The sequence below is a fragment of the Bactrocera dorsalis genome, chromosome 3 (genome assembly GCF_023373825.1).
Source record: "Bactrocera dorsalis isolate Fly_Bdor chromosome 3, ASM2337382v1, whole genome shotgun sequence".
NCBI lineage: Eukaryota > Metazoa > Arthropoda > Insecta > Diptera > Tephritidae > Bactrocera > Bactrocera dorsalis.
The window spans coordinates 81806393-81818597 of NC_064305.1; the positions used below are offsets into that span (position 1 = coordinate 81806393).

The 12205-nt window shown below is 33.8% G+C and overlaps 1 protein-coding gene across 1 annotated transcript in view; it reads left to right on the forward strand.

The window, feature by feature from the left end:
- LOC105229340 (solute carrier organic anion transporter family member 4A1) overlaps nucleotides 1-12205 on the forward strand; it is a 51356-nt gene that overhangs the window by 37241 nt on the left and 1910 nt on the right. Inside the window, exons 3-6 of the mRNA XM_049450744.1 lie at nucleotides 7349-8039; nucleotides 9981-10210; nucleotides 10266-10598; nucleotides 11215-11737. Coding sequence (XP_049306701.1) covers nucleotides 7786-8039; nucleotides 9981-10210; nucleotides 10266-10598; nucleotides 11215-11737 — 1340 coding nt within the window. The 5' untranslated portion in view covers nucleotides 7349-7785. The remainder of the gene's footprint in view (nucleotides 1-7348; nucleotides 8040-9980; nucleotides 10211-10265; nucleotides 10599-11214; nucleotides 11738-12205) is intronic.

Here is a 12205-nt window from a genome sequence, read left to right on the forward strand (position 1 = left end):
TCGAAAATTCCGGGCATTTATCGATAATCGTTTGCTTCAATTTTATGAGCTGTTGTGAGTAGCGTTCCTTATTAATGGTTTCACCGGATTTTAAAAGCTCATAATAAAGTACATGCTTCTAAGCCCACCTACTGGAAAGAATTACCTTGGCGTCATGGATATTCAGCTTTGCACTTTCCTTACTTTTGAATATATTCTGCGTACTCTCCCCTGCGTACTCTCCCCTAAAATACTTTTCTTTCTCTTTTCCTTCTTTCAAATGAATGATACATAGACGCTCAAGGCCTTATGTATTTTGAATGAATGGAATAATAATCAGGTTATGTCATGTCTTGAAAACCAATAGAAAGTTGCAATACAAACTTCCAAATTGACCCACCATACGGAAATCGCAACAACTAGTTTGCTTGAAATTTTGTGTTTACACTGATCATGCCTGCAGAATCGTTAAAAATATGGCGGGATATTTTCTTTATCACGATAAAAAGTATTTTCGTTGCCCAAAGCATTTAATGGTCGTGAAGTTAGCGAAAATTTTAATCATGCAATTGGTTCATCCCCCTCTGTTAGTGATAATAACATCGGAAATGTTAAAAAACGTTCCTTGAAAATCATACTGTTGGTATCAGAGAGATAACAGAGAATATTAGCATCTCTTATGGATGGTTAATGTTTTGGGCACGAAGCATATAAAAGTATAAAGTTTAGAATGACTATATTGACTCAAAAGGAGTCTATTTTTAAGGCGACAAAAACGATTTGTATTAAAATACTTTTTTTTCTGCTGTCCGGGTCAAATTTGATCAGATGTTCTAAACTCAACTCTGGAACAGCACAAAACAGAAATCGGCAATTAAAAAGTGTCAACAGCTTATTCAAAATTGTTTTTCTTTTTAACAGAGAATGAAGTAACTTTAAATTTATGCACAGCTGATTGCATGCTGTGAATTGCAACAGATCCGCGCAGTTAGTAGTAACTATAAGCTGCGTAACTATACATACCTATCAGTAATATACATACATATGTATATGAATTTTTCACTGCGCATGCAAGAGTATAAAAATTAGTTATGGGCTATATACTTAGATAGTATATATAACCATGTTTATGTACGCATACACCCATAGATACAGTTATCGCACATCATCACATGTAAATTCCACAACTGATCGCAATTTCTTTTTATCATATCATTCGCTACTTTCTTGAGCTGCGGCGACGCAACGAGACAAATGTTTGCACACCCACATATTCATTTGCTTATATGCAAGTGTATACTCACATAGATATATACATATATGCAGTTAGAAGATCATCTAAGACAGATCGTTTACGGCGAGTTGAACGAATTAATTTTGAAGGCTCAACTTACAAAGTGTGACTTGGTTTTGCGGCGACAACGCGAATACCTTTGTGGGGGGTTGCTTGATTGCATAGGCGGGGGTGATTGTTGCTGCCCGCCGGGCACTTAAGCAATTGAATTATAAATAAAATTTTTATAAAATACAGTAAGAAATGTGTATACGTTTATATTACCTTTAGGAGGCATTCCATGTACATACATATACATGAACATACATGTGCATGTGTCCATGCATGCCTTACTTATTTAGTGATTGATAGTATTTCCAACCATATAGTTACAAATTCATACATATCTAAATACATAGGCAAGTATATTGTCGTTTGCGACATTTTTAGTCTGAATTGAAAAGAATCAGTAGCAGTTAAGTTAGTCGTTGAGCGCGGCTTAGTTGTGACGGTGAATTATTGTTGGTGAACTTGTGGCGATTCTGGGTCTAGCACAAATATTTAAAACTGTTAAAGTGCAGCCCAAGCGTTGAAATAAATGAAGTGAATATTGGAAAACTAAATGGTGATCAGTGTGCATGTTTCATTTGCTATTAAACTTAATGAAAAGTGAAATTTTAATGAAGTAAATTTAAAAAAAAAAATATAAAGTAACTAAACTAAAAACACAAAAGTGAAAATTATTATGAAATAAGTGCTACAGTGAAAAGCAAAATATTGCTTGGTGTTTATGTTAGTGAAAACCGAGTTATTTTATAAAACCATTGTGATAAAAAAATTAGTTGGATTTTTTTCAAACCAAATGTTCTGAATAAAAAGCATAAAATAACAACAACAACATTGATATAAGTATAAAACATAGTAAAATGTGAAGTCAGCAATAATTTTAAATTCGAAAATTTCACACTTTATATGAAAAATTCCAGAGTGTTCCATCTAATAAGTGATTATATCTACCCGCATGTGAGAAAAAGCGCGGTTTTTATAATTTTATTTAGATAGATATTTTTTTTAATAAGAAAAAAAATAAAAAATGCTTTCAGAATTCAATGTATGCACTTTAGGGGTCACATGGGTTTCCTCGGGTAAAAAACAGCCTTTTTGCAACAATTTTTTTCTCATATTATAATTTTTTTTTTACCAACATACTCTATTAACAAAGAAATTCTGAAATTAAAAAAAAAAATATTTTAAGCTCGGCCATTGGGATGCCATTTCCGGTGACCCTTCAGAAAAAAAATGCGCCCCCATCTAGCTAAAACCTTAACTTAGATCTAGGATGGATAAAAACTGAAAATTGAGTTCTTGGCTGACATTTTTACAAAAAAATTAAAATTTCGTAACATTTTTTTTTCCAAGTCTTTAAGAATTGTATCTGAAAAAAGTGTGTAAAATTTTATGAAGATCAGTTGAGTAGTTCTCGAGAAATTTGCCAACCGATTTTAAAACGTAACTCCGTAAAAGGAATCAGGCTGAGTTCGATATACTACTATGAGCCAAAAATTAGCAAGCCTTTGTTCATAATTTTCAAATTCTTATTTTATTCTTCAAAATTTGTGTCGTTCTCAAAGTAATCCTCCTTGGTCCGAATAAACTTGTGCCAACACGCACTTTTAATAGCCTTCAATGCGTAGCGATACGCGTTTAATGTCTGCAATTGACTCAAAACGGTTTCCCCAGAGTGATCGTTTGAGCTTGTTGAATATCCAGAACTCACACGGAGCTAAATCAATCTAATATGGTGGTTGCAGCGCTACATCGGTTAAAAATTTGGCGAAAAACTCACGAAAAATCAAAGCAGCATGTGACGATGCATTGTGGTGGTGCAAAAACTAAGAGTTGTCGGTCTATAATTCCTGCATAATTTTACAAATAGCTTTACAAAAACGACGCTTAGTACTCAAATAGTATTCTTTGTTGACTGCTGGCCGGTCAGAAGGAGTTCGGAGTGCACCACACCTCGATAATCGAAGAAAACTCTCAAATTAACATTGATTTTTGACCTGCTTTGGTGTGATTTTTTCGGCTTTCGCTCACCTTTGCCACGATATTCGGCCAATTGATCGTATGTGTCCGAGTCGTAAGCATAGATCCCAGACCAATCGTCAGTAATAATAAGTTTCATGACATCCTGGCAGTTGAAAAGCATTGTTTTACAGCGCGACGCTGTTTTAAAAAAAATATGAGTGGTTTGCGAACAAATCGTGCCTTCCCTTTTCTTATACCCAAAATGCTCTTTCAAAATGGTTTTCCCTGATCCTTCCGATATTCCAACGTTGTCAATTAGATCTCTGTTAGTCCTGTTTTTTTTTTTTAATTTCTATGCTTAATTTAAATCAACAAAACAACATTTCTATACAATATATGTGTATTAAATATACAAACACAAGTGACAAAGCACATCAACCGCTCTTTGCTGAACGACAAAAATGTTTGTTTAACACTAAGGCACATGTACATATGTACATATTTAAATAATTAAATTGGACTTAAGAAAGCTTAATCAACAAATACGCAAGGCCACATCTTTCTCCGGGTATTATAATCAACTAAAATTTAAATAAACATTTCTTATTTTATCTTTTAATTTATACGTAAGTGGGAAGAAATGCTTTGGTACATATGAGATGTTTGTATGTTTTTAAGTAATTGTTTCTTGGAATTTTGGACGATGTGGCTATTAAATAAGTGCTATTTTTATACCTTTGCTAAGAGCTATGTGTATAAGTGGGTTGATAAATAAGCAAAAGCTTGTTCGATTGCACCGAAGCTATAATAATACCTTTCACAGGTGAATTTTTAATGGCATAAAATGGTGTTAATCCTTTTTGGATTACTGGGACAATATGTACCAACAATTCTCTGTTCTTAAAATCGTAAAATGATTTTGTTTGGGATATATAATCCCAATCGACATTTCAGATGTCGAAAAAGCTAATTCTACAGTTTATTGTGCTTGATGAATTTCAGATGAAAAGTTTTACGAATTTTGAAGCGAATTTGATTCTAATAGTTCTGAACAAGCAAATTTTGCTTCAGAAACTGACTTGCCATGAATTTAACCCTGACGAGAATAACGGAAACCACATGAATCACAAGGACGCTTCGTCTGAACGGCATCCAGACTTCAAGCCGGAGTACCAATTTCCATTAGAACGTGCAAAAAGGTTTTATTTGACATTACTGATAAATGTATTGAGTTTCAAGTATGAAAGACAGTTTTAGGTGAATTACAAAAACATTTTTTCAGTGCGTTGGATGGTTTCTAAAGAATTGTTTTTTCTTTTAAATTGTCTCGGTCAAGTTTTGAAGTAGTTCAGTGCAAAAAAAGGCGGAACTAAAATGCTTATTGACTGTCTGAAAAATTACAGCATTTATAACAAAAAATAGATGAGGTCGCTCGCTCTGACTAGTGGGCAGGATTCTACGATTTCGACGGTAAATTTCAAAGGTGGTGGAGAAGTCTTCCATAAACTTAACAGTAAATCATTGTAACCCCAAGGGCTGAATGCGATGTACATCGCTTGGATAGGATAAACGAGCAAAAATGATATTTCAATGCTTCGTACCATTCCACAAATAAATAAGCACCACTCTAAGATTCAATGAAATTAATTTTCAACTACTTTATGTATTTTACATTCAATTGGATAATATGTCCGACTGAAAATACATATTGTACTTGTTTCAGGATAAAAACGAGTTTATAATTATTCTCCAACCCGAATACTATGGTGGTCCGATAGTGGCCGTTCCGCCAAATAATAATCTTTTTATGGAGAAATGCAATACAGAGTATAATATTATATAAGTATGTATACAAATATTGCATAGAGAATAAAATTACTTATACGCCGCATCTAACCATTTTCTGGTTTGTGTTTTCATGATGACTAAGCTGTTCTTGAAGCGAGTGGAAAGCTTAGTTCAGATTTCAATCGAAAATTTTGCTAATTCGTTTGGCTATATCACTGGCTTTTAAACTCCTTCAGTAAATTTTCATCGACAAACACTTTATAATCTCTTTCAATTTCATGTTTGTTCTTTTAAAATTTAACTTGATGATTTTCAAATTATTGTTAATCCAGACATTACATTACAAATTATGTTAAACAGATCAACAAGACATAAACAAAAGTAATTACGATTAAGATTAGTACATAAATTTAATTTATTTACTCAATTGGAAGGCAGAAAGGCAAATCAAAATAAGTAAGGAAGAGCTAAGTTCAGATGTAACAGAACATTTTATACCGACAAAATTTTTTTTTTGAAAAAACGAAAATCATTATACATGTGTACTATATGGGAGTTGAGGGTAGTAATTACCCGATTTTATCTACCAATACTACAATAATCAGTATCAGTAAAATACGCTCTCACATTTGTATAGAGATAACTCAAATATTGGCCGATATATGAGATATGAGTCACCTGGAATTCCCAAAATCGCTATGTTAGGTATATGGGAGCTATGAGATGTATTGTCACGTTTCAACCCATTTATGCCCCACATGATCCTGAATTTAAAAATTTATTAACAGTTTAATTGTGGCTAGGTTTCTACGTTCCAAGAGATCGTTTGTAATAATCACAGTAGCAGAATACAATATGTATAATGTGCCACATTGTGAACATAAATAAAAAAAAAAAAAGTTTATTAATTTAAATATGTCAACGGTCGATAAGATTTTAAATGTTTACAAAATGTCCGACAGGAGTCATTAAGTGTATCACATCTATTATTTTTACAGTAATAAACCATTTTACAAACATCGGCTCACATTTGTTTGACTACAGTTGATAGTAGCTATAGAGTAGCACTATGTAATAGAATCATAAAACAATGACCCTGTAGGAAAATATTCCAGAAAAACTTGGAATTTATTTATTCGCCGGATTATTATATTAAAAATAAATATATAAATGCTGTGAATGGTGAAAAATTAAGAACATACAGATCTTTATAAAATATAAAAAAATTTAATATGTATATTAATAGTTCCTGGCTTCCAAAATAAAAGATTTCAATAAAAAAAAGGTGTTTTGATATTTCATTAATCCACAATAAAGTATCTCCATTAATTATTCTACTTTTTTAGCCACTGTCAAAAGATTCATTTAGTGGAAACCCTCATAAAGCGACTAATTTTATCTGAGGACTAATTTCCCCTCAGACAGTTTCGAAACCGCGCGTCTCTCATTTCGTGAATAAGATATGGCTTTACACACATACGATATATGAGCAATCCATTTGCCAAATTTAGTTTGATAACAATTCTTCACCTATAAAATCATTATTTGCTGAAAGCCTTCGGAGTAAGATTGAGTAGATGGCGAAGCGACTAGAAATATAATAGATCTTGAATAGTGGAGATCATGTCTAATGCTTTAGTAATGACTTATTTAATATACTTTCATTTGAATTTATAGCAATTTCGACCCAACTTACCAAGCTCCAAACAGATTTTCGAAAAAATTTGCACTAAAAGTGCTTAGAATCTGATCGAAAAAAATAAGTTAAAAGTTTTCAAAAGTGTATAAAAATCACGAAAATAACGAATATAATATAATTTTATCTGATATTTCCTACATACCTCACTATTACTTAGAAAAGGCACAGTCATTCCTATAGCCATAATTCATAACAGTTGTGCGCCTGTATTTATTTAAATTCTTCGCGGATTAAAATTTAAGATAAATTAACACGCTTATATAGCAAAAACACCAACAACATTTTCATAGTGGTTTTTGCATTCGTAACTGACAGAGTGTTTGAGGCAATTAAATGTGTTGTATGTACATGGGTACATAAGTGTGACAAGCAACAACAATATTTGAAAGATTACTAAACGACAACTAAACGCCAAGATTAACTGTGTATACGATTGTTCGGGTGTATAAACGAACTCACCGTTATCCGCCGTCTTACTATTAAATGTGTATAAACTTGCTTACACACACAAACATATGTGCACACTCATATACATACATATGTGCCAAAGACAATATTTGAAACAAATATGTAATCTTCAGATAGGCAACCGACAATTTGACGATCTACTTGACATTTGCTGCTGAAAATCATCGCCAAGGCGTCATCTCTAATGCAAATTTGTTGCTTTGTGTTTGTTTGTGCGCTTGGATGTTACTGACACTTTATCTCCGAGCATATAGAAGGTGCCGTGGAATCTCTCACCGATTGCAAAGAGTTTATAAAATAGAAAGAGTTTTCACACTTTGTTGCCATTTCATAATTTGCCGCTGATGACGCCTACACAACGGTAGTGAAAAAAGAAAAACGCTTAAGAGTCTAACGAAAGGGTTCAAGATTGTCCGAATAAATTATTAAAAGTGTCCGAAGTAATTTCAAAATTGTAACGGTAAATGTGAAACATCGAGTGTGTGTGTGTGTGTTGGTGCATTCGGAAATTCCTTTGAAGTTTTGGTGTATAAAAAGTGCATTTGCAACCATGGTTGAGCTCGAGAAGGATGCACAGGACAACGGTGGTGATACTTATCGTGAAAATGATGTCGCTTCGCGTTTACTCGATAATGGCAACGTCAAAGCAATTGAAAACAAAAATGGTGTACAAAGTAAAGAAAAACAGGATCCTGATACGGATCCAACAATGAGCGAAGAAATTAATAAGTTATTAAGAGATATGCCGTTAACGGATGATCTGACCTGCGGTTTTTGGATATTTAAGGGACGCTTCTTTCAAAGGTAAACACAAAAAGTTAAAAATAAATTTTTTAAGGTATAAAACTACAATTTTTCTTTTTTGAGGAAATGTTGTATATATACGAAATATTGTCTAAATATAATATGTTCGAAAAAAATACTCAAATGAAATCCAGTTCAGTAGATAAACAGATAGATTTTACGAGGAAGAACATATCAGAAGCGGAAAATTTCTAACGAAAGGCACTATATTTGAGTGTAACTGAACATTTGATACTATTACAACTTGCAATAATCAATGCCAAGAAAATGCCTTAAGGCACAAAATGTCAGCCAGAGGAGCGGAATCCAAGCAATTGTATATAACTCACACACTGATCGCCACATCTGAGTTAATTTTGACGAAAATGTGAAAACCTTATATTAGGCATATAGGAGATAGTATTGCCCCGATTTTATCTATTTTTTCCAATACTATATGCAAATGCAATGCCGCAGGCTAATAAAATGCTCTCAAGGTTTCATCAAGGTTTATCACATACAACCACCTAATACATATATGGAGTAAAGTCCGACGGGTTTACGAAAATTTTAAGGGGTCAGTAGGGTAACATTTTTTTCAATTTTTTTTTTGCATTTTCTGTTCTCTTATATCCTAAGGCTTAATGTAGAAACCCACTTTCCATTGAAAGGTTTCGAAAAAGGCCCAAAAATAATAATACCGCTCGACGTTCGGAGCGCTCTGAGTGCACACCTCAAACTTTAAACCCGTTATTCTCAGAACATACTTTTTAAACTGGTGGACATGAATCCGGTCGAACTACTCAATCGATTTTTTAAATGTTCACAAAACGCCTGGCTATCGTCGGAAAAATTAAAAAACTTTAATTACTTTTTTCATTTATCAACATTTTTTCATGATTATAGTAGAGACGATAACCATTCACGTACTTTTTATGAATAAATTGGGTTTTTGTGTTTCAGATGATCCAAACATGAGAAATCGTGTCCGCCAGTGAAAAAACGCATCTCATTCCCCCAGACATTTCTCCGACAGATGTCATAAATTTCGAAAAAAACTTGTTTATACACTTCACGATATACCTCATGATATGTGAAAAAAGTTCTATTGTAGAATAAAAATTTCTATGAAAAAAATGTCAAAAAAACAGGCCAGATTGCCCTACTGACCCCATAATCTAGGAGGCTCTAAAAGGATTCTCTATGAAATTCAATTTAATATCTCACAAATTGGCCGATATTTTTTGTCAAAATTCAACTATGTATACTGGATCCACATATTCAGTACCTAGGGCCTTGAACACTTTTAGTTCGATTTATGCATTTTTTAGTGGCACATTTCGTTCAAAGTTTTATCCTGATATATTGTATTAATTCATTATTGTTGTGTGGGAAGTAGTCCGATTTTTTTCATTTTCACACCGTAATATAAAATATCGTAACAATATCACGTATCAATCAATCGGATCTCGAGATATGTGATTTCAGCTAAAAGTGGGCGCCCGTCGTCCAATGTTTAGCCCGGCTTTTACAAAGTCCTCTCTTACCTTCTCGGGTGTACATATTAATCTCTCTGGCGTATTTGGTAAATGATTTATTGCTGTTTTAGTAGTGATCGGGGTTATCTTCCGATTTCAACCATTTCCACGCTGGCGGTATGAGTTCTTATATCATTTGTGCGAGGCGAATCCAGTTGCTGTGGTATTGAACCTAGTCTTGGGCAATAATGTCTGACAAATTTCGTGAAGATATCTTGTCAGACAAAACATTCATTACGAAATTTGTTCCTAAATATTGATAACCCATAGTTTAATATGCATTTCTGAATCGTTCATACCACATCTAGACCTTCCAAAAGTCCATACTAAGTATAGACCGCAAAGGAATAATTGTTCTTCCTAAACCACAACTAAGCAAAAAGCATATTCATTATCATTAAAAAATTTTGAAACTATTTCATAGATTTGCGAATCAAACCGCCTATGTATTACTCTATGGCATTGTGGGTTGTGTTTTCTCAATGACATATGCCTATTTCAATGGCACGATCACAACTATTGAGAAGCGCTTTAAAATACCATCCAAAAATACCGGTATCATATCGGTGGGCAATGATATTAGTCAAATGATGGTTTCAGCGGTGCTCAGTTATTATGCGGGTAAAGGACATCGACCGCGTTGGATAGGATTTGGTAAGTGAAACTAGCTGCACAGTTACAATTTTTTATTTACACCATTCTCTCTCAGGTCTCTTAACAATTGTTGTCTTCTGTTTAATGACTGCCTTACCGCATCTACTTTATGGACCTGGTGATGATGCGCTAGCGTTAACTGCAGAGTTCGGCGCGCATCCCGCCGAGAATGCCACACTGGAGGCGATTGAAAAACAAGGCCGGAAGACATTATGTCGCCTGAATGGTGGTGGTGCCGAATGTGAGATAGGTGAAGGTAATTTAGCACCACAACTAGTGCTATTCGTTGCACAATTCATCTCTGGCATTGGTGGTTCGCTATATTATACCTTGGGTGTTTCATATATGGACGACAATACGAAGAAGTCGCGTACACCAGTTTTGCTCAGTAAGTATAATATATGGTAGAAATTCAAGTCTTCTTCCTTAAATTAATATATTAGAAACTTTGGTGTTTGGTTCTGTAAACATAAAATTTGTTATCTTCAAAAATCCTTATCGCGCTTAGCTTCTGCTCAACTAAATTGGATGCTGCAAGTAAACCGCCAAGTCAGTTTGGCGTTAAATAATATTTGAGATATAGAAGCTGATAACGAATTATCGCAAAAACAGTTTTTGATAAACAAAGGCGCTCTTCAAGCGTAAATTTATGGAATAAGTAGCTTGACTTCTAATCTTTATGGCTCGGCTATTTATTTAACTAAATTTAGAGCAAAGGTGTAAAATGTAAAATTTGCACTAACACCTTTTATAACGAGACTATGTATCAAAATGTATAAACTTTATTCTAAAAGATAATCAGAATATGTAAATATTGAAATTGCAACGGTTAGCTGTCTGCATTTCTTTTGAAGTGCATTAGATTCAAGCAAATAAGATAAATTTCTGACAGCTATTGTCAGAATGTGGAACAATTTAATATAATTGTTACTAAAGCACAGTTACTCCATGAATAAATATATACTCGTATTAATGTTCTTCTTTTCAATTTCTCCAACTTTCAGGCTTATCCTACTTTCTACGCATGTTGGGACCAGCATTCGGTTATGCGCTCGCCTCCTTTTGCCTGCGCCTCTATATCGCGCCAAATTTGCGTCCGGTTATTAATAACAAAGATCCACGTTGGCTGGGCGCTTGGTGGTTGGGTTGGCTGGTGATTGGTGGTATGATATTTGTTTCGGGTATCTTTCTTACAATGTTTCCGAAACAATTGCCACGCGCTATGGCAAGACGTATGGTCGAAGAGGAGCGTCGTAAACGTAATGCATTGAAGGAAAATGAAGAGAATGGCATTAAAGAACCAACGGAGAAGCATAAATTAACCGCAGAAACGGAGGAGAAACCGAGTGAGGATGCCAAAGCTTCATTTTGGGATATGTTGACAACTTTCAAACGACTTTTAAAAAATAAAACCTTGATGTGTAACAATTTCTCATCGGTTTTCTATCTTTTCGGTTATACACCGTACTGGATATTCACACCGAAATATATTGAAATACAATATCAGCAATCGGCAGCGACTTCGAGGTGAGTATGAACAAGTGAGATTGCGATTGTTTTTTTTAACTTGGTTGAATAGCGAATTTCTGAAACCCGAGAAGGAAACTTCGTTAACTTTAATTATATATACTAGTATATTAATCTAAAAATCAGCTTCCTAAAATGTTTAATTCTACCCTAGGTTCCTTAGATTTCACATTTCAAAATATTAAAGATCTCTAAAATCAGTTGTGAGCTCATCTTAATCTCTTCTTACAACTTTAAGAATTATTCTTCTGCTGATGTCGATATGAACAGTTTGTTTCCTAATTCTAATTCCTAATTATTCAACTTATCAATTTGTTCCCGTGAGAATAATAGCCTCTAAATTGGTCATTAACAACGATATTCTCCTAGAAATCACTTTTAGTCAATGGACTGATCTGATTCCCTCAGTTAAACAGACAAAATAAATGTTTCCAAAGAATATTGTGGACCTCGGAAACTGAAAATTTA